At 35.8% G+C, this 28000-nt stretch overlaps 2 protein-coding genes across 5 annotated transcripts in view; one reads left to right on the forward strand and one right to left on the reverse strand.

Annotated features, from left to right (window-relative positions):
• Positions 1-2681: 2681 nt before the first annotated feature.
• RO60 (Ro60, Y RNA binding protein) lies at positions 2682-27991 on the reverse strand. 2 transcript variants are annotated; one of them, XM_004751495.3, is made up of 9 exons: positions 27852-27991; positions 20936-21531; positions 16929-17149; positions 16075-16221; positions 15483-15620; positions 12318-12434; positions 10840-10953; positions 10422-10568; positions 2682-9047 (listed from the first exon to the last, which is right to left on the reverse strand). In XM_004751495.3, exons 2-9 carry the CDS (start codon positions 21513-21515, stop codon positions 8895-8897), a joined length of 1617 nt encoding a protein of 538 aa, XP_004751552.1. In that variant the 5' UTR covers positions 21516-21531; positions 27852-27991; the 3' UTR covers positions 2682-8894. The 2 variants fall into 2 exon arrangements, with proteins under 2 accessions (XP_004751552.1, XP_044937081.1); XM_045081146.1 differs by lacking the exon at positions 27852-27991 and adding an exon at positions 20393-20494 and having other exon boundaries at positions 2850-9047; positions 20936-21072.
• UCHL5 (ubiquitin C-terminal hydrolase L5) overlaps positions 27531-28000 on the forward strand; it is a 44219-nt gene continuing 43749 nt past the window's right edge. The window contains exon 1 of one of the 3 annotated variants that reach the window (XM_013055581.2): positions 27531-27989. In XM_013055581.2, the coding sequence (XP_012911035.2) occupies positions 27758-27989 (232 nt within the window). In that variant the 5' untranslated portion in view covers positions 27531-27757. The remainder of the gene's footprint in view (positions 27990-28000) is intronic. The other 2 variants (XM_045081147.1, XM_045081149.1) reach the window with 2 other exon arrangements.

Genomic DNA, 28000 nt, shown 5'->3' on the forward strand with positions numbered 1-28000 from the left:
GCAAATTCTGGGAAGAGAAAAAACTTGCTCAGAGGTGGGAGGACAGCGCATTTTGGGTGAAGTGCTTCTGCTTTCTGATCAAGATGGACCAAGGAATCTGGGACAGTTCTGCGGGAGACATCTGGTGGCTTTTCTGGCCATATGCCATCAATGATGCTTCATACATGGATTTATTAAACTGCCATTAGGAGACCTTGGGAAAGCAAGATTTTGAGTTATTTCATTCTCGTGTGGTAAATTAGAACACTAGAATGGAACAGAGAATACCATATCCTTTAGTCCTTTATTTTGCATTGTGCCAATGAGACATTTTACATGCTTGCTATGTTATCTTCACCTTCAAGAACTCTTATAATAAACAACTAATCTGAGTTCTGTGAGCCATTCTAGCAAATGATTCGATCCAGGGTCCTTGGAACCCTTAATCTAGAGCTGGTCAGTCAGGATAACAGGTGACAACCTGGATTTCAGATTCGTGCCTGAAGCAGTGTTTGAGGGGCAGTCCTGTAGGACTGAGCAGCTGCCCTGACATGCCCATTCCAGATAACCAATACTTAGTTTTAACTGAAAGGAGCTAGTTACAAAACCTAGGGTTATAGGGGAGGGATTCAGATAGCGACTACAACAAATCACTAAATCCTCAGTGAAAGAAAATCATTCCTAGTACTTAAACAGTGATTAATACCTATTAGATCAAGACAGAGAAGTGTTCAAAACACAAATCACATTTTCTGGGTATGGCCAGTAGGCAGGTGAATCTCTTCGAACAATAAATTCCTTTTTATATAATATGGATAATACCATTTTCCTTAGTATTTATTTTGGGAAATGGAAATAATGCAAATCACATCACACAGTGCTTAGTATAAATAGACTTTTCAATATGTAATGGTTATTATAATCACAGTGGCTCAGAAATATGATTATCTTGTGGACCCATCAGGATTTTCCAATGTCCTAGTTAAGATTTTAGGGAGGGGTATTTCCATTTCTTCTCTTTTCCCATGTCTTAGCTTGGGCTGGTATAGCAAGTTTAGACAAGAAATATTTCTCAAATTTTTGGAGGCTGGGAAGGCCAGTATCAGGGAGCCCGCTAATTTGATTTTGGTGTAGGCGTGCTTTTTGGTTTGCAGATGGTCATCTTCTGTGTCTGTGCGGCAGGAGAGAGAGAAAAAAGCAAGCTCTCTTGTCTCTTCTTGCAAAGGCACTAAACTATCATGAGGGCTTCACCTTCAAAGCACTAATGACATTCCTAAAGGGGCCCCATCATCAAATACCATCACACTAGAAATCATGGTTTAACATACAAAATTTGGGGAGACATTTACTCCGTAATACCATTCTTACAGTTTGATAACAAAGTATAATACAAATCTAAGGCAAAACTAGGTATAAGTTGTCCCAGCAGCTATTTTTCCAGAACCAAAGGCTAGAAGAGAATGGTGATCAGTTTAAGAAAAGGTGATGTTATCTTTTTTGTTTTTTCAGTCTTTTAAATTTTTAATGTTAAGATTTAGAAAATAAACTGTTTACTGTAGCCAGCTAATATGAAAAAATTGACCGTTCCTCATTGTATCATTAATCAATTTATCCTTCAATTGCCCAAATATCTAAAAGGGAAGCTAAAAAAAACAGTTGAGAAAAAAATTGGTCTTTTGTGTAAGTGGATCTAGATTGTTTACTAATATTATTAAAAAATACCATTTGAAAATAGTTTTGAAGTCACAGCTTCTTGATAAGGTTTATTGTTAAATATTTTTTTAAACTTAAAAAAAAAATTAAGACAGAGAGAAGTGGAGGTGGGGGCAGGGGAGAGACTCCTGAAGCAGACTCTATGGAGCAGGGAGCTTAACATGGGGCTTGATCCTCAGGGGACTCTGAGATCATGACTTGAGCTGAAATCAAGAGTGGGTTACTTAACGAACTGACCCACCTGCCACCCCCTATTGTAAAGTATTTTTTAAGCCTAGTTTTCTTTATCCATGAAGAAATGCGTAATTTGTGATCTTACTTTCTCCATATAACTGCTGCCATCTTTAAATAGAGAACTATAAGATCAACCAAATGTTCAAAGTTTTGGTAGGTATATTCTGATGTAACTTGCTTCTACTCTTATGTATTACCTATATGCTCAGATCTTAGTTTTCAGAAGTTACGGGAATTCAGAGAGAAAAGAAACGTCTGCATTGGCACTAAAACTTTTTTTGTTTACATAATTGATTTTTGGTGTTAACGTCACTTTTCCCAAGGGTAACTTTGAGTAATTTCTTCACCAAAGAAACCTGTTGAAACTCTTTAAGAATGCGCATTTTGGTTAAATCCAGAAATCACTGGGAAGAGTCCTCAACCACATGTATTTTAAAGATATAGTTAGAGGCATTATAAGGCTAATGTTAATTATCAAACTAATTTCATCTTATTGAAATATTATAACAGATTACTGATAGCCTTAGATTTTATAAGGCATATTATAACCTTAAAATTCTTATTTCTTTAAAGAATGAAAACCGGGGTGCCTGGGTGGCTCAGTTGGTTAAGTGTCCACCTTTGGCTCAGTTCATAATCCTGGAGTCCTGGGAACAAGCCCTGCATTGGGCTCCCTGCTCAGTGCGGGGGAAGCTTGCTTCTTTCCCTCTCTCTCAAAAAATCTTTGGGGGAGAAAAAAAAAGTGAAAGCCATTATTTGATGTGCATAGAGTTTATTTGGTGTATCTATTGGTTTCTACATAATACAACTGACCAGAAGCAGTTCCCGTAATTTGCATCTGCCCTCACTCCATGTCTACAATGATGTCCTCAGTATGGTATTTTTCAAGGCGAGAAAAGGAAACATTTCACAGTATCGGTGAAAACTTTTATCATGAAATAAATTTAATACATTAGTATTCATCAATTTTCTATCAGAAAACAGCAAAATTACATTGTCAGGTATAGGCATATTATTTACAGAAAATATGGAAGACTCAACAACGCATCAATAAGTTTATCAACAGACCTAAGAAACCCCCCACAGCCCTCTTTTTAGGGTTCCTTCCTTTGAAATGAAACCTGTATAAATGAAACTTTGTATCCTTAAGCACCAGCTTGACAATTTTAAGTTTTCTTTCAATTTTATAAAATACTCCTGCTTTGAAAGGCAAAGTGAATATAAAAATGTGAATCTAATTAAACAAATGACTGGCCTGGATACTTTTTATTGCAACAATTGCAATGTTTTACAACTATATTCACATCTTTCAGTGAACTTGCCTATAGGCTTGAAACAAAGTATTTGCTTTTTGTCTTGAAAAATTTCCTCAAAAAAAGTAACCGTTTTTGAAACTGTACAACTCTGTTTTTCATTCATAGTGTTTAAATATGCAGCTTGGTCCTTGGAGATTATGTTACACAAAGTCCAGCTTCTTGGATAATTTGTTATACCAAACAATAAAAAAAACCTTAAACAGCCACAAAATAGTACTGATGCTAACAGTCATATATGTAGAATGTTATCAGTGTACCCAGATTATCCTATTAATAGGTACTTAAAACTACTAATGTACTCTCAGGTTTTAAAACTTAACAGTTAAATTTCCATTATGTAAAAACGAAAGCTCTGTAAGACCCTTTGAGTTCTGTACTTCAGAAACACTAACGCTATTAAGGCATTACTTAATGAACAAGACCCTATGGAAAGTAACTAGTATGCCTGTGGAGAGCTAGTCATATTTTAAGGCAGTCAGAAGATTCATTTTTTTCACTTTAAGGCTCTTGCATACTTAAATTTTATTCTATGCAGGCATTATTCTGTGTAATTTAAGTATTCAGTAAGTGGTAAATTACAGATATCAAAGCCTTTATATAAAACAAACGGACAGTTTAGTACTGTAATACCTCTCCCCTAAAGAACTTTTTTAAAAAGATGATTTCATGTATCTCATCCGTCTGGAGAATTTCTTCATTATCAGAAGGTGGCAATAAAGGAAGAAAATATAACTCATATGCATTACAAAAATGTCATCTACTCATACCACATTATATATAGTCCATGTTTAAAATAACAGTGCAACAAACACATTTGATTACAATTCATTAGTTGTTTAATAATTTAAACTTTATTTGGGTGTATATGGATTCTAAAGTTTACACTGCAAATAAAAACTGTATTTAAACAAAAGTTCCAATATTCTATCAATTATATGTGGGATTGATACATAAAATAGCAAGGCTTTACCTTATTTACTATTCTTAACAATCCAAGTGTTCATTAAGTGAAACCAGCAGAAATACAGCTAACTTACTAGTTCTTTTGTTCAGTTTTCTGATAACTTCTAAAAGTACAGAAGTCTTAAATATATTTTAAAATTTAGTATCACTTGTGTTCATAAAATTAATATGACATATGGTGGTGCTAAATTAAAAAGCAAAGGGAAAAATCTCTGTCAGAAACAGCTTTTGTGTATTTTCATTGTATTTATGTAATTTATAATCATTGAAAATAATCACCTTAGTTTCAGTAATAGAATTTTGCAGTGCAACTTCTCTAGTTTTTATTTCTACCAATTTCCAATATAATTTGAAACTATCACGGTTTAGGAAAATGTGTTATTTATTATAACTTTATTCAAACATATGCTTAACTATCTATATTAGATTTCTACATGAAAAAATATTGCCACAGAATTTTTAAATTAACTTCTTAATTTTTCAAAAGCAAAAAACTTACCAATTAAAAAATATTAAATGTGAATACAAGTTATTGACAGGCTCTTGTACACCACAAATGATGTATATATAAGCTCAGTTAAGTACTTAGTAGATGAAAGATTTGAAAGTGGTTCTTATATGGAAATATGAACATGAGATATGCTATTCTGAGTATTCAGTTATTTAGTTTTCTAAGAGCAAAGTAGATCTAGAATTGCAAACAAAGACTGAATAAACTTACTTAAAGGCTACAACATTTTTGCAACCATCTAATGCAAAAGGTATATAATAGAATTTGATTGGGGAGAAAATAAATTAATCCAATTATTGTTTCAAGAGATCTGCCTATTATTAATTTGAAAAATGTGATCTGAAATGTGCAAAGAGATTCATCCCAACTTTGAATATGGGTGATTTTCCTGTCATTCATTTTATTACTGAGGTAAGGTTAGAAACAGAAGACAAAAATGTCAGAATAAAGTAATTTTAAGAAAATGAACAAACAAAAAAATGAGGTATAATCTTCCAACAAGGAAGATTAGGAAGCAAATAATAGGGAAATGCTAAATAAAATCTGTACAGTATATATAACTAAATTCATAGCTTTTTCCCTAATTCTTCCTTGTGCATGTTTATATTGAGGCTATAGAACATTTCTCTAGAGGGGATATTGCCTTAACAAATCACCCCAAACCTATGAAATGTAAGTCTAGAATTTTTCCTTTTTGATAACTTACTCTAAGGGCACCACTTTTTAAGAAATTTTTATCTGTGGGTATATAATCTTTAGGTTAAATTAGGCTAAGTCCAATAAGTGATCACAATGATTTCTTTTTAATTATTGTTTAGATGTGCTTTTAAATTTTTTTTCACTTAATTGTCAGATCCTCCAATTTATTCAGGAATTTTACCTTAAATTTCCAAAATAATTTTATATGTTTTTTGCAAAATTTCCAAAAATGAAGGCAAATCCTGATACGATGATAATCATTTGTAGATTTACCTGTTATTTTAAAAGGTTAATCAAATGCTTATTAATAGTGTTTCTTCATTTAGATAAGTATAAGATTATATCCAAATGGATGTTAAAACTTGGAATGTGTTACTTTCTCTTGATCACACAATAGTGACTTTAGTCAAAAATACTCACCTTCACTGTAAATATTTTTCTTCCATACTTTCCCACTCAGAATAGGAATGTTTTAATTAATTACTGAGCCTACTGAATGGTTATTTGAAAACATTTTATCATTTGAACCATGTATCGTCTATTAACAATGTTTCTAATTTAAAAAATTCTAATTTGTATTGCAAGTCCTCCTCCTAATTTAAACTTTTATACAGATATTAAATCACTGATTCTTCTAAGAGCCCAGCATCCAGATAGGTTACATTTCAAAGATAACAAAATTGAAGGTTAAACTGGTTGTCTACAATCCCCCAAAGTAAGATAAGCAAGAGGTTCTAGAGGGGTAATACTAAATTCCATTCACTAGTATCTTCCTCACTAATGTTTCCATAAAACAGTGACTAAACTAAATAATATGTTAACTGTTAATAAATTGCATTTTCAAGAAGTTTCAACAAATAAGGAAGAGTATAAGATTAGCTTTGTTTCACTAATTTTAACTATATCCTGAAAATATTTACATATTTTCTAGGAAATAAAGTTTATTTTTCTTAGAATTGTTTTTAAAGCAATATCTCCCTAAATATTAATGTAGCAATAATCCTAAAATTCAGAAAATAAAACTTCTTTATCACTTCAACATAATAAGGTAAAGTTTTAAAAATTTTTTCTATAGGGCTATATTATATATAGCAACACAGGTTGTTAAGATATTAATTGTAATTGAGGATTACTATGAACCAGAAAAGCATACATGTTCACAAATCTGTTTTGCTACTCCTAAAGCAATCATGTAGATACATTATTTCCTAATACCTAAAAAGATAAAGGTTTTGAATAATTTTATTTCACCACCTACTCTTGTGAGTCCATGTCTTCCCATTCTGTGGGGAGATGAATTCTGGAATGGGAATGAAGAGCCCAAGATTGGTAGATCCAGTGCTCCAAAGCCATACTCTTTTAGACCTTGGGTCCCTAACCTACATTAAAAATCGCCTTTTAAATTTCAGATTTTTTTCTTCTTTAAATCTTACCCTAATCCATTTAATTAGATGTATGTAAATCTTCAAAACGGTCACATCTAATCTTACTTCTCTGATGGACTGGTTGACTTGTGAACATCTAAAAGCACTATAGGAGAAGTACATAACTGAAGGAAATATACTTTTATGCTATATTCCAATTAACATTTCTATTAGGAATAAAAAGATCGTGTTATAATTTTTAAGATCTTGGGTTTACTTAGAAACTTCAAAAACTATTACACGATTTTACTAGGCTCTTTAAACTTTAAATTCAATCCGAACATATTTTAATGTTATCAAAATTAGCTAATACCTTACATCCAATGCTTGACAGAGGGCCAAAAACCAGAATGATGTCTGAAGCAATGTACAAGGGTGGTGGTACCCACACACTACCTTGTTGACAAAAAAATCTCAGGTAAATATCGTAACATTTACAAATTGCTACTAGTTGCCTTGAAGGAATGGCTCATAGCAGAGCCAGCATTGTTAATGAGTCTGAAAGGGGCATTTTCTTGTCACTTCCAGACCAAATTTCTTATGAAACATAAAGTATCTAAACAAATTCAAGTCCTCTTTTGCCCTCAAAACAAAACCTCTGACTCCTAACCACACAGAAAGTTATAATTTACATTTACTAGTTTGACTTTTCATATGATAATGAGAAGGGCTTTATAAATCCTTCAGTAAATTATTAGTTATTAGGAAAAGAATACAAAAAAATTGAAATTTTATGTTATCTTAAATAACCATAATATAATTATGAGCAAATATATTGGGATTTCAATACGTTAAACCTCCCCAGAAAGAAGGACATTTGCTCAAGAAAATAATGCACTTTAGTGTAATGAAAAGGAAGTTTAATATACACAACAAGTAAAATAGAAAAAAAATTTTCTTACAGACTGGTTAGTGGTAATGTTACTCAAAAGTTGCCTTTCAAATATGAAAGACCTAGCTTGCTTTATTATTTTTTAAAATATCAAAAAAGAATGTCTTGCCACAAATGAATAATGGACAGAGATATGTCACTGACATGTTTACAATTAGGAAATATCTAAAACCCACTTACAACTGGTTAAAAAAATAGTTAAAGGTAATTAGAATATTTAAAGTAAGGAAAAAGCTAATCTGGTTACAGCTGAGATTTTAATTATCATACTTTTCATATTTATGAGTGGGGGAGTTAAATGCTTAAAACAGTTTGTTGTTTACGTTTGTTAAGACTATGAAAAAAAAGAAAAAGTGTGGCTACACATGGCTATGTTGTTATATTTCAGCACAAACTGTCAAGTCATGCCCCAACTCACAGCAATAAAATGCACCAAAACAAACAAAAAGCAAACCAAACAGACTTCCTCAGCTGACACAAACTTTAGTGTCTTTTCTCAGGGGTTTTCCACCCTTTTTCTGGTTAATGTAACAATCCTACAAGTGTAAATAAAATATCAGATTTAAAGTATCTTTTTCATTGAGTAAGAAAGCTGCTATTTATGTGATCTTAGAAAACTCCAAGGAATTTGTAAAAATGTGTTCATAATTTAATCATTTTTTTAAAACCCCTTGGTATAAAAATTTACAGATGAATTTGATATTCCATCACAGTTACATGGTCCAGTGCATTTCAGAGTATTTGGACATTGTCACAGCTGTCCTTTCCCAATGCAGTTAAGAAAACTTCAAGCACTTTTCAAACAAGTGACATGATATAGAACTACTTACTTTTGGCTCTCACTTCTCTTAAGTACAAATGAGATTATTCACCATAGCAAAACTGGTTATTTTACAGTGTCTATCAACAAGGAGTTCTCTGTTAGAAAGAGGGAGCTATAGGGTATTCTGAAGCTATTTCCCAAGAGCTAGTTTAGTAGACAGAAAGAACTTTGGGCTCATCTTTTTGTTTTCTTTTCTTTTTTGGCAAGGTAAATTTTCCATTATGCACATACTATACTATCATCATCTTTCATTGGATTAAGATTAGCTGGGAAGTAGCTACATATTTTTAGTGAGATCACTGATGGCAACGGACCTCTGATATCATGCTGGTGCTTATGGTTAAATCACATCTAATGTGAAATTCCGAATTACATCTAAGGCTCCAGTATCAAAGCCACACATATCCAACATGCCTCTATCATCTGGGTCTGCAATGGTAAAACCATTTGATGTCATTCCACAAACAATCAATTTAGCTGGAATGTCCATTTTCTGTAGGAAAAGATCAAAATACATATTTAAAAAATTTATGTAAGCAAAAGCAAAACACTTATAAGGCTATCACAATTTTTCATTCTGAAGTCAATTTTTTTTCTTCTCTCCATAAAATCTGTTAATCTATCAAGGTCAGACTCTGATCTTTAGAACAGAAAATAAAATTGTGTTAACAGCCTGCCTGAAATTCCCGCTTTTCTGTTTATGGGCCATAGAGTACTATATTCTTAGGCAGCCAAAAGGTTTTCAACTTATGAAACCTGTCAGGACATTTGGGGACATCAGATATTTTTACCAATATATCAAATACTGGGGCAGTGTGTGTGGGTATATATAAAGAAACATTTCCCTGCAATTCTCAACTTTTGGTCTATGGTTTTGTTATATATGATATATGCATGTCACATGTCAGAACTTGCTTTACAGCTATGACTTAGGGTTAAAATAACTGAGTTTTGGAGAAAAACCAATAATCATTGAGTATACAATATGTCAGATACCAGAATGAACTCTTTAACTTATCTAATATAACTGTTATAATAACTCAAAAGGTAAGTAGTGCTATTAAATACTATGACATACATCAGTTAAATAATTTGCTTAGGTCTGCAGTCAGTAAAAGGGAAAGACCCAGGACTCAGAACCCAGCCTGCCTTGACTACAAATCTATTCTCTCCCTTTCTCTCACATTTAAACATACATTAGAATCCCCAGGAGGGTTTGTTAAAACACAATCCCACTCTCCAGTTTCTGAGTCAGCAGGTCTCCCATGGGGTCTAGGAATTTGCATTTCTAGCAAGGGCCCAGGCTAAGGCTGCAGATAGGAAAACCCCAATTTGAGAAATAGCACTCTTCATCAAGTTCTAGTTCTTCTCATCACACTAGCCACAATTCAAGTGCTTGACAGCCATATGTGACTAGTGGTTACCACACTGGATACTGTAGCTAAAGAACATTTCCATGATTTGAGAGCTCAATTGGAGGCACTGATTAGAACACAGAAGTAGCCATGAAACTTAAAACACAGATTCTACCTTTGCTTTAATTTTATGTAGTCCTTTAACAAAATTCATACATGATACTTTAATTTTTCAAGGAGCACAATGAATTATTAAGAATGTATAGTTAAGGTAAAATATTTTTATTATTGCCAAAAACAGTTTGCAGAGGATATTTTAGTAATGTATAGAATTTGGGACTAGCTGAAATAAATTATATATGGATAACCAATATTTTTTATTTCAAGTACTGTTGAACTGGCTTTGTATCCCCATACAAAGGTACAGAACGATCTTAAGTATTTTTTGGAAAAATAGTGTATACTTTAGTACGGATTCTTATTTGGGGTGAGAAATAATATTAGAATTTTACCTTTCGATACTCTCTGAGAGCAACAGCAGGATGGACACTTCCAGCAAAAGTCTCATTATCAGTGAAGATAATGAAGACATCAGCAGCTGTGTTTGTCTTTTGAGCCCAGATCATTGGAAGAGAGCAATCAGTTCCACCTGCTGGGATCTAACTCAGAACAAAAACACGATTCGTAATAAGTGTCCTAGTTTCCATACTCAGATATTTGAAATAATACTTAAAATTTTTTTTTACATTATCATTTTGCTTATGGCTAAAACATAGACCTTCTCAAAGCATGTGTATATATTTATTATTTTGTGCTCATGGGAAAATTGAGATAAAACTATTTATTCTCATAAACATTAATATCAGACATAACATCAATATAAGATTATTATACAACACATTAAGTAAACTTAATAAAACAGTTCCTTACCTGATTCATGGTCATTAAAACCTGTTGTAATGTCATATCCGTAGTCACTGGACATGGTACCATTTCATCTGAAAAAGCAACTACATAACACTCTTTTTCTGTTCGTGTGACAACCTGAAAAATTCAAGTGGTAATTTTCAGCATATGAGTGAAATAAATACAGTATCTTGAAGTTCATAAAACTTCATCTTTAGAAGATATTTAATTTGGGAGTTCCTGGGTGGCTCAATTAGTTAAGCATCTGCCTTTGGCTCAGGCCATGATCCGGGAATCCTGGGTTGGAGCCCTGATCGGGCTCCCTGCTCAGTGGGAAGTCTGCTTCTCCCTCTCCCTCCTACTCATATGCTCTTTCTCTCTCTCAAATAAATAAAATCTTTTTTTCTTTTTTAAGATTTTATTTATTTATTTGACAGATAGAGAACACAAGTAGGCAGAGAGGCAGGCAGAGAGAGAGGAGGAAACAGGCTCTCCTCGGAGCAGAGAGCCCAATGTGGGGCTCAATCCCAGGACCCTGAGACCATGATCTGAGCCAAAGGCAAAGCCTTTAACCCACTGAACCACCCAGGCGCCCCTCAAATAAATAAAATCTTTAAAAGATATTTATTTTATTTCCAAACTTATTTTTGTTTTGGAACTACATAGTAACAGTATAGCTTTCAAAGTACTTTCACAAACTATTACAAAGCAAATGGCTCTTGTAATATGTGCATATGTGCTTCTCATTTTAATAAATATAAAGTCACAGAAGAGAAGTGACAGACTAGAACCAAAGTCTGACTATTATTATTAGTTCCTGATCTTTTAACTTCTGTATTTATTAATAAGTTCTCAAAGCATTATCTACTTTTTCAATAATACATTAATATTTAATATTCGGTAAAATTAAAAATTTGTTATTCTTTAAACATGCTTTATAAATATACTTACAATATACTTAAAACTTTGCTTTTTCTTTCTTTTTAAAAGATTTTGTTAATTTATTTGACAGAGGGAGATCACAAGTAGGCAGAGAAGCAGGCAGAGAGAGAGGAGGAAGCAGGCTCCCTGCCGAGCAGAGAGCCCAACTCGGGGCTTGATCCCAAGACCCTGAGACCACAACCCGAGCCGAAGGCAGAGGCTTTAACCCACTGAGCCACCCAGGTGCCCCTCTTCCTTTCTTTCTTTCTTTTTTTGTCAGAGAGAGAAAGAGCATGCACATGAGTGGGGAAGGAGAGGAAAAGAGACAATCTTAAGCAGGCTCTATGCCTAGTGTGGACCCCAAGGCAGGCTCAATCTCTCAACCCTGAGATAGTTACCTGAACCAAAATCAAGAATTGAGTACTTAACAGAGCTACCCAGGCTTAAAACTCTCCTTATATAGCAAAATGACAAAAACAGGTGAAAACGTAATCCTTGATCATATCTAACTTTATAGTTTTGCCCCACATTAAATGTTTCTTAGGGTGGCAAAAATTCGAAGTTGTCTTAGGTGTTCTTACCATGCACATCGTCGCAGCAACTGTGCTAGCATTGAGGACACTACCCAAAACTCTCTGGTTCATAGAAGCACTGACGTCAATAGCCAGTAAGAAACGCTTTCCAGTTGGCTCCACTGTCTAAAAAAAAAAAATCAAAATGATCATTAAAAGCAGTCACAGAAATCACAATTAGATTTCTAAAAATCGTATTTACTCATCTTTCACTTGAGAGACCTGGTTTTTGATTTACCAACTAATTGACAAGTACTTGAAAATGCTTAAGTTTTTACTAGAGGGTAAAACAAAATAAGATAGCCTACTTAGTAATTTTATTTAAAGAAGTTACTATATTCCTGTTTTGTTTTTTTTTTTTTTTTTAGAAATCATTCCTCAGAAAGTAAACTGAGAATTTTTAGCAAAGTTTTTTGTGGTAAAACATAAATAACATAAAATTGCTTTTAAATCATTTTTAAGGGTACAATTCCAGGCATGAAGTACATTTACAATGGTATGTAACCACCACTATCTATTTCCAGAACCTTTTCATCAACCCAAACAGAAACTTTATACCCATTGGTAACTCTCTATTCCTATCCATCTTTAGCCCCTTGTAATGTGTTTGACTTTTTTTTTTATGAATTTGCCCATTCCAGATACCTCATATAAATGGGATCATATAATACCTGTCTTATAGCGTCTGGCTTATTTCACTTAGCAAAATATTTTCAAGGTTCACGTTGTAGCATGTTTCAAAATGCATTTCTTTGTAATAGGCTGTAAAGACTGAATACTCCCCTGTATGTATATATTGTATTTTGTTTATCCATTCATCTCCTGATGAACACTTGGGTTGTTTCTACCTTTTAGCTATTGTGAAGAGTGTTCTTATGAACACTCACCTATAGGTACATTTGATTCTGTTTTCAATTACTTTGGGTATATACATAGGTGGCGGAAATGCTGGATGGCATGGTAATGGTATGTTTAATTTTCTGAGGAACAACCAAACTGTTTTCCATAGGCCTATACCAGTTTACACTCTTATCAGCAATGTACCAGGGTTGCAGTTTCTCCTATCCTCCCAAAGCCTTGTTATTTCTGCTTTTTTGATAAGAACCAATGATTTGCATTTCCCTAATGACTAATGATGTTGAACATTTTTTCACCTGCTAATTGGCCATCTGGCTATCTTCTTTGGAGAAATGTCTTATTCAAGTACTTTACCCATTCTTGAATTGGGTTTTTAAAAATTTTTATTGTGGAATTGTAGCACTTCTTTATATTCTAAACATTAAAAAGTTATCAAACATATGATCTACAAATATTTTCTCCTACTCTATAGGTTATCTTTTCACTCTCTTGATGAGTCCTTTGATGCACAAAAGGTTTATTAAATTTTGATGAAGTCCAATTCATTTACTTTTCCTTTTATTGCCTGTGCTCTGGTGTCATATGTGCCAAATCTGCCAAATCTAATGTCATGAAACTTTTATTCTATGTTTTTTTCTAAGAGTTTCATAGTTTCAGCTCTTAAATATAGGTCACTGAGCCACTTTAATTTTTGTATGTGGTGTAATTTAAAGGGGCAACTTTGTTCTTTTGCATGTGGTTATCCAGTTTCCCTAGCACCATTTTTTGAAGACTAACTTTTCCTGCATTGGACAGTTTTGACACTCTTGTCAAAAACCAATTGATCACACATGTGAGAGTTCATTTCTAGCCTCTGCATTCTCTTCCACTGGTTTATATATTTGCTTTTATGCCAGTACCACATGGTTGTGATCACTGTACCTTTGTACTAAGTTTGGAAGTGTGAATCTGCCAACCTCGTTCTTTTTCAAGATTAGCTGTGTTATCGGGCAGCGGTGGGGGGTGGGTGGGGAGGGTGTCTCTTCAAAGTCCACATAAATTTTACAGTAGGTTTTTCTATTTCTGCAAAACATGCTATAGGCACTGCACTTAATGTGTAGATTGCTTTGGGTAGTACTGTCATCTTAACAAATCTTATGTTTCCCATTTAATGTTTTCCATTTAAGTCTTCTTATACTTCTTGCAGCAATGTTTTTTATAGCTTTTAGTTTACAAATCTTGTACCTTCACAGTTTATTCCTAAGTCTTATTTTGTTTTTGTTTTTTTTTATATTAATGTAAATGGAAATGTTTTCTTAAGGCTAAACAAAAAATGTTTTCTTAAGGCTAAGGCCTTTGGATTGTTCATCGCTAGTGTACAGAAATACTAATGATTTTTGCCCATTAGTTTTATATCCTGCAACTTGGCTGAATTTGTTTGTTGGCTCTAAGCTCTCTGTGGATTCTGTAGGCTTTTCTCCTTATAAGATCATGTCATCTGAGAACAGAGATAATTTTTCTTCCTTTCTAATCTCGTATCTTTTATTTATTTTTCTTGCCTAACTGCTAGAACTTCCAGGACTCTGTAGAATTAAAGTGGAAAAGTTGTTATTTTTGTCTTGTTCTAGATCTCAGTGGAAAAGATTTCAGCCTTTCACCTTTGAGTATAATAATAGCTGTGGGTTTTTTATATATGGCCTTTATCATGCTGAGGAAGTTCACTTCTATTCCTAGTTTACTTTTTTTAAAAATCATAATATGGTACTGAATTTTATTAAATACTTTTACTGCACTGAGACTGTGTAACTGTCCTTTCATTCTATTAATGTGACATATTACATTGACTGATTTTTGTATATTGAAGATAAATCTCATTTGTATAATCCCTTTCATTTGATGAATTTAGTTACTACTATTTTGCGGAGTAAGAAGAAAATTTTAAAATCAAAAACTTTAACTTATAGCTCTGATGTAGGATTTTCAGTCTTAAAAAAAAAAAAATTCACTTCTCACGAAGACAGAGATCCACTGTTCATTAACAGAATGACAGAGGACCAAGTCAAAGGACTCTACAGGAATAAAAAAATCTTAAATTTGGTATTTTAAAACTTAACAAAATGATTTTATAAGATGACTGGATATTGTCCAAAGGAGAAAATATGTATTCATAAACTTCCAATGTTAATTATATATCCACATTTACACAAACTGTGGAAAAATAAATGAGTATCTAATAAAAATGGTTAACCTATTAGTATCATCTTTAAAATGGGTTTTTATAAAATATATCAAGTCCCAACTGGATCATTTGTTATAAAACAGAAATCAAACCATTACCTTAAATGTTTTGTAAAAAGCGGCATCTAGAGCTTTCAAAATTTCCTCAATAGGGTGCCACTTTAGTTTTCCTCTGAGACCATGACCTGTTTTATAAGTTTCTGATGCAATTAAAACATGAAATGGATGTATACGAGCCTAAAAACAAGACAGAGACAGAAAGTAAATGCAAAATTCAAATGAAAGATAGTCATTATGTGTCTTAGGTTTTGTTACCGTAGCTAAGGAAAAAATAAAAACAAGGACTTACTATCTTCGATTTCAGAGTTAAATAAAATCTGGTATGATAAAAATCTCAGAACACCTGAAACTGCACTGGCTATGTTTCCAAAATTTAGAAGTTGAGTTTTTCAATTAGTAGTAGCTAACAAAGGTAAGGTTTACCTTTTTCTTTTCTTTTTTAAGATTTTATTTATTTATTTGAGAGAGAGGGAGCATGTGTGTCTGTGTGTTTAACAGCAGGGGGTAGGGGCAGAGGGAAGGGAGAAGCAGGCTCCCCTCTGAGCAGGGGAATCTGAGGACCCCTGGATCATGACCCGAGCCAAAGGCAGAAGCTCGATCAATCGAGTTACCTCGGTGCCCAAGTGCTTACCTTTTTTAACAGTTTTTCATTACACAGTTTTTCACATACTAAAGCTACTTCTGAATTTCCTGGTTCAAGCACTGAATTAGCAGTCATCTTTCCTAGATTTCTTAGTAATGCAGTAAGAGGCATTTCTTGTAACAAAGCCTTCCATACCTATTGAAGTGACACAGGGAGAAATATAAAAGATTAAGGGCACATGAATCAGTATAACCATGGTATCAATATTACTAACATATCCTTTAAGCCTTTCTTTTGGGGTTCCAAGTATTTCCTAAATAAAAAGATTTGCACACTGGTCAAAGGCTTATCAAATTAACTTCTCTTTACTAGAGTAAGAAAGTAAAGTCTATTTTAAGAAGGAACTATACAGAAGAATTTTATTTGTTTATTTTTAATTAGCAGGCAAATTAACCAGCCTTTATGAAGCAGATATAACACTTACCAGAATGCCAACTACACCTGGGCATTGTATTAAGTTTTTTTACATAAATACTATTTTCAAGACACATTTTACATTTTTTTTTAAAAAGGTTTTATTTATTTGACACAGAGAGTATAAGTAGGCAAAGAGAGAAGGAGAAGCAGGCTCTCCGCTGAGCAGGGAGCCCGATGTAGAGCTCGATCCCACAACTACGGGATCATGACCTCAGCTGAAGGCAGTCGCTTAACCGACTGTGCCACCCAGGCGCCCAAGATATATTTTACATTTTTTGTTAAAAAAGTGGATATACTGTTACCCATCTTATAAATTACATTTTATAAATTACTTTTATACGTATCACATCATAAATTTTAATATATGCACAAATATATGCCACAAATTACTTGTTTAATCACAAGCTATAATATACTTTACTTACCTCTTTAGACTTTAAATGATTTGTTAGAAGATGTTCCCTAACTAATCTATGCTCTTCTATTAGATGAATGACTTCCAGTTCATCTTTTGTGCGTTTAACTTTTTCTACAGCCTCCAGATACTTTAATAATTTTTCAGTCTCCACAGAAAGTGCTTTTTCTTTATACAATTCATGGACTTCTTTCCAGCCCTTTGTAATGTATTTGGTCACAATAGCAAGTCCTTTAAGAAAATAAAGAATTGAAATGGCATGAGAATTTCTAGGTGAAAAACAGAACATGTTTACCGAGAATGAAATAACTAGATACAGAGGAGCTAAGCTCTTTACACTGGGAGGCTGCCTTCTGTGATATAACAAACACACTTAAGCCGATGGGAGTCAAACGATTTTGCTTATTCCATCACAACTGTATTAATATGAGGCTCTGGAGAAAAACCTCCTATACTCTAAGTCATTTTGTTATAGAGCTTTTTTTCCTTTTTGAGACACCAGCTTTAGGAACTTTGGTAGACAATACCTATCTCTCAGGTCCACAATCTCAGAACGATTCACAAAGTACAGATCTGTCTCAAATAATCTCCTATTCACTTGTCCCCTTCTGCTACTAAGTAAATATGCATTTACAAGTAGCAGAGATAAGTGGAAGTGGACAGTTAGGTAAGTAATTTAAATATTTTTTTAAATAAATGAGAAAGTATTACAGGTCAAATTAAAAAAGGAAAATAAGGTGTTCATTTCTTTTGTAATTCCTTTTAGTAACTGTAAGAGCTTGGGATTGGGGCACTGAGGACGGCACTGAGGATGAGGTTATAGCCACACTTTGCCCATAAATGGCTATGTGACCAATGTAGGCCTTAGTTTTCAATTCTGTTAAATGGGGAAGAAGTTTTTGAGTTATCAAACTTAAAAAGGTCTATGGGCTAAATGCTGGTAAAATAAATAAATGGAACAGGTCATATGATAGAGAATGGTTAAGATGATAGAACGAACTAGAGTACCTACTAATGTTTTAGTGAAGTTTTGACTTAGTGGTGCCAAAAAAAGTACTTTCAAAAGAAGCCAGAGTAAGTATTTTTATTTGATGTCTTCTGATTTTTTAAAAATGACTTTAGCAAAGAATTCATTTTTTTCCCCTAAAATATTGTGCAGGCCAATAAAATCCATCTTTAAGGCAGACTGAGCCTATGTGTTATCTTTGGATTCTGGATAATTTGATGAAAAGTCAATACTAGTATGTAGGGACTTCTAAAGTACTGTAACTCTTGTAGACATCCAAATTTTAGTACAAAATCTTATACTGTTTTAAATTACTAAATATTTCATATTTGAGCATGTCTTCTATTTTGTCTTTCCCAAATAAAATATAGCTTCCTTAAAGGCAGGCTTATTATTATTTTTATTCTACTTAAGTTCTATGTTGGCTACACAGTAAGTATAAAATAAATACCTGATTAATTAAGTTACATTTTGACGTGTTTTATCTGTTTCAAATACATGTTTCAGTTAAGGTATTAAAATAATATTACTTATTTGGGGGTGCCTGGGTGGCTCAGTTAAGTGTCTGCCTTAGGCTCCCGTCATGATCCCAGGGTCATGATCCCAGGGTCCTGCATCGCATTGAGCTCCCTGCTCAGCGGGAAGCCTGCTTCTTTCTCTTCCACTTACCCTGCTTGTGTTCCCTCTCTTGCTATGTCTCCCTCTGTCAAAAAAGTAAAATCTCTAAAAAAATTATTACATTTCTGGAAGCTTAGAGTTTTTTCTGAATTCTTTTCATGTTGAGAAGCCTAGGAATCTCTTATGCCTGAACATACTTGATATTATTAAAAGATGTTAAATAGGAGTTTTTCTTTCAAAAAAATTTAGAATTAAGCAATACTGTCTGTGGGAGTAAGTTTAGGGAACATCTACTAATTCATTTCATAGACCAAGAATTCAAAACCCAGAACTATTTGCACAAATTCAGAATATAGTTTTTCCAACTAGAACTAGCACTTAGGTACACACAACCATGTGGTATCTCAGTAGACAAAGCTGGATCCCTACATTCTTCTTATACTGAATTAAAGATTTAAAAATTAAAAATAAATAAATAAATAAAAGGGCGCCTGGGTGGCTCAGTTGGTTAAAAATAAAAAAAATTAAAAGCATGAATATGTTAGGGAAAAAACTACAGGTAAATATTTTTATGACCTTAGGTTGGCAAAGGCCATTCTAACACCTAACATAAAACAAAAATCTATGAAGAAAAACAGGCAAGTTTCATTGCATTAGAATTCCAAACTTCAATATGCCAGAAACCCCCATCAAAAAAAATGAAAGACAAAAGAAAAAAAGGGAGAACGTGCATGAGATCTATATAATATGAAGCTATAAATTCCTATGTGTCCCGGGTTCTTAGAACAGTGCCCATCCATTTGGTGCTCAATAAATATTTGCTGAATGAATGAATGGTGACAATCAATATTAAGAATAGCAACTCAATGGAAAAAAGGACAAAGATATAATATACACCACAAAAAAATTAAAAATAATCAGCAGTATATGAGAAGATGAACTTTTGCCCACAAATTCAGTAAGATAATTTCTCACCTATCCTATTGGCAGAGATTAAAAAAAAAAAACACTCATAATGGTCATTGTTTAATGCGGGGAAACCGGCCACTTCTAAATACTGTTTGTGGGTTTACCCATTATATAAATATTTACATTATGCAAGTTTTTTCACTGTAGTATTTTTGTAATAGATTAAGAAACCAGAAACTATTTTACTGTCATCAGTAAGAGACTAGTTAAATAAATTATAGTATATTTATACAATAGTGAATAAAACAGTGTATGGGGGCGCCTGGGTTGCTCAGTTGTTAAGCATCTGCCTTTGGCTCAGGTCATGATCCCAGCGTCCTGGGCTCAAGCCCTGCATTGGGCTCCCTGATCAGTGGGGAGCCTGCTTCTCCCTCTCCCATTCCCTCTGCTTGTACTCCCTTTCTCCCTGTGTCTCTATCAAATAAAATCTTTAAAAAAAAAAAACCAACACAGTGTATGTTTAGGAGTAATACACAACACATACAGTGATTTCTTTTGAAGGGCAGGACTCCTACTTTCTGCATTATATTTTTATGTATTATCCAGCTATTTTAAAACAAACATATAATTTCTAATAAAAAAAATACAAATGGGTTTATATAAATATTTGCAATAATTCACTGTTTAAATTTCATTTTAAAAAGTCCATTCATAATAAAATGGATAAATTAGAAATTAATGAGGAGCTGTCTTTTCAAGTTTCACTTCTGGTATTAAAAAAGAGCAAATTTTAGAAATGCTGTGGAAGTTCATACTTTACAATTATTCTTGCCCAAATTTTTTTTCTTATTTCCCTTCTAAGAGGGACTGAGTAATTATCATACATCCAACTAACTTCTCAGAAATCTTCCCGCAGACACAGAAAAACTGCCCCAAGTTACCATGTTCCCTGGCCTGGCTGACTGCTTGGAGACAATTAACATCCTGAATTGTTAAGTTCAGCACTATTTCAGGTAGCCTTTAGGTTCCATGGAACATATATCCTAGGAAGACAGGGAGGGAAAAAAATCGTAAGGGACTACAACACTGTAGCCTGTCTATCTATCTGCCACCTACTGGCTAGGAGCTGTTTTGCTTACTACAACTTTAACCATTGCTTACTACAACTTTAACCATGTCCATACTGCTTTCATAAGCCATATTTACTTGGGTAAACATTCTAGTTAGCACAGTGACATTTTGAGATTTAGAATATTAAATCTGTAAATCTGTCATTTGATTCTTGAATAGTAATTTCTGGATTGTCTGTGGTAGGGTTTTAATTCCAGGTTGGCATTACGCATCTGAATTAGTCAACCAATGTGTTTTGAGACTGAATGGCTATATCTAGAAGATATTACACAATTATCTTATGTCAAATAAAAATTTGTTGTTTACCAGGTATCTGCAACCTCCCCCGACCCAAAAATCTTATACTTACTTACCTTCACTGGAAGGTTTAAGATGTGACAGTCTTAACAGATCTTTGTGAGACCAGCCATTTCTTTGTTTATACTTTGTAACTGCCAGAGCAAGGGCCATGCCCCCCTTTTCATTGTACCAGTCTGCTATAGCCTTCCGGAGGGCACGACCCCACATGCCACATTTCATGCTTTCCTTCAGATCTTTCTTGAACTGGATAAAAGTAAAGAGATGTGTAGGAATGCGACAAACTTCAGAAACAGCTTTAAATGCTGCTTGTTTTGTGCTTATGTCGGAACACTGAGAACAAATGGCAAGTGCAAAGAGCATAGGCTCTTGCTTTGCGGTTCTGCCTTCTTGACTAAATGACTTTATCTCCTGGATCACTTCACATCCTCTTCCATCTTCAATCAGTCTAATTAAAGCTTCAGCATTTTCAAGGCCCAACTTCTGTTCTTTGATATAGTAAGTCCCACCTTCAGAACCAAAACATAAGAACCGGTGTAGTCGATTCATATCAGTAACTTGCCATACATATCCATCTTCAGAATTGGTTATCTGTTTCTCATTCAGTGGTTGCATTTGGTTGACTGATTCCTCCATTTTTCTTTTAGGAAACCTATAAAAAGCAAAAAAGCAAAATGTTATTATAGCTAGAAAGAACAGTAAAATTATAAAAAGAAAGACATTTTTATTTCTGAAAACATTTATCTATGCTTTTTGAAATCTGCTACAAAACTTTTGATTTTTAAGAAAGAGTCATTTATTTATTTATGTATTTGAGAGAGAAAGAGAACTAGCGCCCTCCCCACCCTCTTGCACTCACAGGGGAGAGGGGCAGAGGGACAGAGGAAGAGGAAGTCTCCCCACTGAGTGGGAGCCTGCTGCTCAGGGCTGGATCTCAGAACTCAGAGATCAGAGTCTGAGCTGAAGCCTGATGCCTAATGGACTGAACCACCCAGGTGCCCCTGTTACACAACCTTTTAACTTAAAGAGTATTTTTTAAACTCATTAAGTGGTAGCATGATAACCAGAAGCAACAATTAGGTTACATTTTTGAGGTCTAGTTCCTTGCTTCAGAGACTAGGCAGCTCGGCTTGAGGTCTGGAGGCCTTAGAAAGTGAATCAATGGGGTAGGGAGGGCAGCTGTGGTCGCTGAGGCTAAAAAGATCTTTCTACCTTTCCTCTCAGAATAATTGTGTACACAGTTTTGGTAGTGTATGCAACATCCATTCCTTCCCTCCCCCTTTTCCCAGGCAATAAACTCCTTCAGGGGAGGCTAGCCATTTCTCCAGTCCTAAGGGATGAATGTGTTTGGCCATGTGACACGTACAGGTAAGGGCATACAACTGGCTACTGTGACATGATTAAGTCTACAGAGAACACTTCTGAGGTTTTCTTTACTCTTCAAAGTGGGCTTAGGCTCTCAAAAAGGAAAGCTCCCTTTCTACCTTCAGACACTCATGTAGAAGTGATGCTTGGAGAGGTGGACTAGAGGCAATGGGAAAGTCAGTTTAAGAAAACACACTAATTTATAAGGATGGTAGAACTGAAAAAAAATTTAGAAAAGAATCTGGATCTCTGGTATCACTGAGCTACCTGGCAGTGCCTCAGTTACAAATTTCATAATGTATCACAAATGTATCCTAATTATTGTTTAAGCCTTTTATAAATTTTGAGAGCATGGTTGAGAGCATCATAACTGATTAAAATTCTATCAACTATGCCTTGTAATCTCTGTTGTAAGAAATGTAGTTACTTACTCAGTGCCTCATCAAAGGAATCTTACTTACCCTTGCATATGTTAATGACAACCACTAAGACCTACCCTTTCAGCATTTTTGCAGGAAAAAAATTCTCAGCTATTCACATGCTTCTGTGACTATTCTTTCCAGGATGCAACTTAAAACAGTGGGACAGATCACATGAATGGCCCCTTTACTTGTTTGTGCAAATTTACCAAATTCAAATTTGTAAAGTGAAATATGAAAAGCAGAATGGCAGCAGTTCTAAGCTACTCTCCTCGTCCCTCAGTGCTAATATATAAATTAACTTTAAAAGTGGCTGGGTGATAAGACAGTGGTATAATAAAAGAGTATCTAGTTTTTGTGCCGGTTTCTTGGCAGGGCTTCAAAAATCCTTGGAATTTGCAGAGTGATAGGAGTCTTTGTTATGCTAATATGGTGATTCAAGCTGGGATCCAGGATGGGGGCTGGTCACCTGAAAGACTCATCATTTGATTAAAGAGTTGGTTGGAATTTTGGGCCAGGTCAAACTCCCAGGAGGGGCGTTAGGGCCCAACCACAAAGTCAACCAATCATAATCATGCCTCGTAATAAAACCCCTTATACAAACTCTGAACATCAAAGTTCAGTAGCACTTCCTAATTGGTTAACAAATTGATGTCCTGGGAGTATGAACTGCCAGGATTCCACACGAAGGGTATTCCTTCTCCTGCCTCTAGACTTTGGACTACATTTGACTTTGGCTGTTCCTAAGTCATATCCTTTATATTAAAACCATAATCATAAGGGTACTGCTTTTAGTGAGTTATGTGAGTCATTCCAATGAATTATCGACCCTGAGGGGTTGTGCCCTGTCACTCCTATCAATTGCGCTGGAGTACTCCAAAGAAATCATTAACTGCTGGACCCTTACAAGAAGGGGAGTATAAGGCACACGTGTAATGTCGAGGTACAGGTCCTGGCAAGATTAGAAGCCAGAAAAGGAACAAAAAAGCAGTCTTTCATGGAGTCCCTTCAGTTTCCCTATCTCAGTGTAACCATCACGGCTGTCTAATTTCAGAACATCTTCACCACCCCCAAAAAGAAACCCCTTACCACTTTGGAGAACAGTCTGGTAGTTCTTCAAAAGGTCAAATATAAAGTTACCATATGATCGATCCATCATTTTACATTACCACTAGCAATGTATGAGGGTTCTAATCTCTCTAGATCCTTACCTAACACTTACTATTGTCATTTTCATTGTAGCCATCCTAATGATTGTTAGGTGGTGTCTTATTTCAGTTTTGATAGGAGTGACAGGGTAAGCTTGTCATGTACATTTTGCAGACCAGACTGTAGATACCCTGACACCAAGCCTTCTGGCGTAAGTGACTTAAGGAGGACACCTGAGTCCTCGTCCTTGTTTTGATCAGTTTCTGGATGCTTAAGAAGACATGCACACCAGATCGCAATCCTCAATAAAAACCCCACACTCCAAGCAAAAGGAGACTAACTCTCCTTTCCTTTTGAAGTCTCTCAGATACTATGTCTCTATCTGTCCTCTCCATATATCTTCAATAAACTCTACTCTCACTTCCTCTCAGGTGGTGTTTGATTTCTATCCTTTTTTAAAGCCAAAGACCCTCTTGGCTGGTCCTGTAGGACTCCTTCTAGATCCATGGACCCAGTCTGCCTACATCAACACAAGTCTGTGAATGTACTAAAAGTTACTGCAGGGCATACTTTAAAATAGCAAATTTCATGACATAGGAATTCTATCTCAAAAATCTGTCATTAAATCAATTAAAATAATGAAAACTAAAAATTGACTGTATTAAAATATACCTGGGAAGTTATATAAATAAATAGAGATTCAACTGATATTTAACCCTGTACTTTTTTTTTTTTTAATATTTTTATATTTAATTGACAGAGGGAGACAGTGAGAGAGGAAACACAAACGGGAGTGGGAGAGGGAGAAGCAAGTTTCCCACTGACCAGGGAGCCTGATGCGGGGCTCAATCCCAGGACCTCAGGATCATGACCCGAGCTGAAGGTAGTCACCCAAACAACTGAGCCACCCAGGCTCCCCTTAACCCTGTATTTTTATATTTATCTTTAGAAAGCAACTTGAGATACACACAGACATACACAGGACCTTAATTTCCCCTTTTCCCAACTCCCATCATCTCCCTCTTCAAAGCTCAAGCTCCACTGTCAGTGATTTAGAGAAGGCAGTTTGGGCAGTGAATGAGGTCAGAGCCTGGTCATCAATTAATCCACTCCTGAATAATCAAGTGTTGTAAATCCAGATTAACAGCAAGTACAAAAAAAGATAGTTAATTCTTTGGGTCGGCCTGTCCTATCCAGTGCTCTTAAAGCACATTACTCCAAAGACTTTAATAGAGCTAAAGTTTTTTTTTTTTAAAGATTTTATTTATTTGTCAGAGAGAGTGAGCGAGAGCGAGCACAGGCAGACAGAGTGGCAGGCAGGGTCAGAGGGAGAAGCAGGCTCCCTGCGGAGCAAGGAGCCCGATGTGGGACTCGATCCCAGGGCACTGGGATCATGACCTGAGCCGAAGGCAGCTGCTTAACCAACTGAGCCACCCAGGCGTCCCGAGCTAAAGTTGTTTTAAACTTCAGTAAAGTTTAGGGAAAATTTAGGAAGAATTAAATAGATGACATAATTTTTAAAGGTATGGCCACGATGTGAAATTGGTTGTGGCCATTTTTGTGTGCCCACTTCTCTCTTAATATTGAATGCAAAAACCAGTGAATGCCAGTAATTAATACACAATATGTAATAGCACTTCTTTCTGCTTTGTGTTCATTAGAACATTTATAGTTATCTTATTTTAAGAGTACTAACACTCTTTCTTGGGTTCCTGTTTTTCTTGAATGTACACATCTGAATATCTTTCCAAAGTCTCTTGATCATTTGTTATTTGGAAAATGCTTTTATCCCAAGAGGTCAAACAGGTTTTGCAGCTTAATCCTTTCTAAATGAAGTCAAAGTTGATACACATCTATGAGTGTGCAAGAAAATTTAAAAGAAGCCATACTGCAAAAACTGGGGCCACAAATTAAAATAAATACATCATTCAGACTGGTAGTGTACCTGAGCTGATCAAGTCAAATAATGCAATAAAAAGTGGTGAGGAACTGTGGCAAACTTGACAGCATGCCATCCTGAAGCCACACACTTTCAGCCAACTGGTTGCTATGTAGTAGGGACCTTTTTTTTTTTTTTTAAAGATTTTATTCATTTATTTGACAGGCAGAGATTACAGGCAGGTAGAGGCAGGCAGAGAGAGAGGAGGAAGCAGGCTCCCTGCTGAGCAGAGAGCCCGATGCGGGGCTCGATCCCAGGACCCTGAGATCATGACCAGAGCCGAAGGCAGCGGCTTAACCCACTGAGCCACCCAGGCGCCCCTAGTAGGGACCTTTTATTACCTAATCTTTTTTCTCATTTTTCTCAAAGACCTAGAAATCTGGATTTTCACATGAAGTTGGGATTAAATGTTAACACAACTGAAGAAAATTTCACCCTCCTTTCTGGTTACTTCTAGGTTATGTCAAGGGCTAAATTTTCAGTTTGGTCTTTCTACAACAGGCACTATATTGAGCTGGGTATCAAATGTTAGTTAGGAGTACTTATTCCGCACAGAAAGCACTTTCAAGTTCACAGTAGTACTATAGGTTAAAATATACCACAAATGATCACAAACAGCTTTGGGCTCCAGTGACACTCATTCTAGGAATGGTTTATTAAGGAAACAAAGCTAGATTCTTTTTTTTTTAAGATTTTTTTTTTTTTAATTTATTTGACAGACAGAGGTCACAAGCAGGCAGAGAGGCAGGCAGAGAGAGAGAGAGGAAGGGAAGCAGGCTTTGCTGCAGAGCAGAGAGCCCGCTGCGGGGCTCGATCCCAGGACCCTGGGATCATGACCTGAGCTGAAGGCAGAGGCTTTAACCCACTGAGCCACCCAGGCGCCCCACAAAGCTAGATTCTTGTGCCTCACAAACTTTTCTATTTAGTATATTTAACGGAACAGATAATGAACAGAAATCCATGCCCCCCAACCAGTCTCCTCTTTTTATTTTGAAACTTCAAGACAGTATATATAAATAAATAAATAATCAAACACCTGATGCAAACTTTCATTTCTACTCCATAATACAGCCATGCTTTTTTTTTCCTTTTTAAAGTAATCTCTTCGTCCAATGTGAGGCTGAAACCTACAATTCAGAAATCAAGAGTTGCATGCTTTACCGACTGAGCCAGGCAGCCGCCCCATTGCCATGCTTGTTTTAATATACAAACTGTCCTGTTGTTTCTCTCAGTAATATTTGTCATGCTTATTTTGTGGCTTCACAGAGTCCGGAACACAGTGCTCGCTAACTCCGAGGTACAGGTCACCTGTTTGAGGAGCAAGGAATCAGTTTTGTCTGCTAAAGTATTTTTCTCTGGAATCCAAAGGCCTCTCTTGGAATTCAGAGCTTTAAGGAGGGATGCATAAATAAACGTACTCCTGAAGATTTTAATCTTAAGACCAGTATTCTGCGAAAGCCTGCTGAATGAGGGCAATTTCACGGTTTAGCGAAAACAGGCATTTTTGGGTTAACTCATTTCATCTCAGAAACATTACAAATGCTTTTAGAATAAAACACGACGTTTTTCAACCTCCTTTTCTTTGAGGCATCGCATCCCCTTACGCTTGTCCATCATCCCCACGAACTACAGAATTTCTCCTCTTGTCATTCCCTGGAGGATAAATTCGCCTTCTGTCTTCCCACAAAGATCCCTCTTTCCAAGCCCCACATCCCGGGCAACGCCTCTCCGCGCAGAAGCCGCGGGAGGAGGAGGAGGAAGAGGAGGAGTAAAGCTAAAGCAGGCCCTCCGGACGCTGGCCTGTGGAACGCTATGGAAGCACAAGACGGAGCGCTCCCGGGTTTGGGAAGGGCCCACCCTCGGAAGCGTCCCAGCCGGGCCAACCGAGGTTGTGCTCGCAGAGATGCTGGGTCCGCTCTCCAGCAACGGCAGGACTCAGAGGCAGGGCGGGGGAGAACGAGGGTTTTGCCAAGCGTTGGCCCCGGCCTCAGCCTCTGGGATGCTGGATGACGGACATGGAGGACCAGCCAAACCCTGCGCGTCCCCGGCTCTGCCCAGACCGCACAAAGGGCCCCAGCCGGCCTCCCGCAGTTTCCTCACCTGCGCTTGGCGGCCGACCCTCCGAACCCACAGCGCCACCGGGAGAAGCCCTGCGCTTCAAGAGAGACGACAAGAAGATGCTACAGCCCCACGGGCGCTTAACTGCTCCAACTCCACGGCCGCCGGGGACTCCTCCAGGTTAGGCTCCG

Source organism: Mustela putorius, unplaced genomic scaffold (genome assembly GCF_011764305.1).
Source record: "Mustela putorius furo isolate JIRA1106 unplaced genomic scaffold, ASM1176430v1.1 tig00000508_pilon_pilon_pilon, whole genome shotgun sequence".
NCBI classification, from domain to species: Eukaryota; Metazoa; Chordata; class Mammalia; order Carnivora; family Mustelidae; genus Mustela; species Mustela putorius.

What these genes read in the sequence shown, in the direction of transcription:
- RO60 (XM_004751495.3), bottom strand. Translation starts at nt 21,515, where the DNA reads ATGGAGGAATCAGTCAACCAAATGCAACCACTGAATGAGAAACAGATA. An exon ending in ATGAAAAACTGTTAAAAAAG is followed by an intron (nt 15,621 to 16,074) that starts GTAAGCACTTGG and finishes TCTTGTTTTTAG; the next exon opens with GCTCGTATACATCCATTTCA. An exon ending in CTTTTTACAAAACATTTAAG is followed by an intron (nt 12,435 to 15,482) that starts GTAATGGTTTGA and finishes TTTTTTTTTTAG; the next exon opens with ACAGTGGAGCCAACTGGAAA.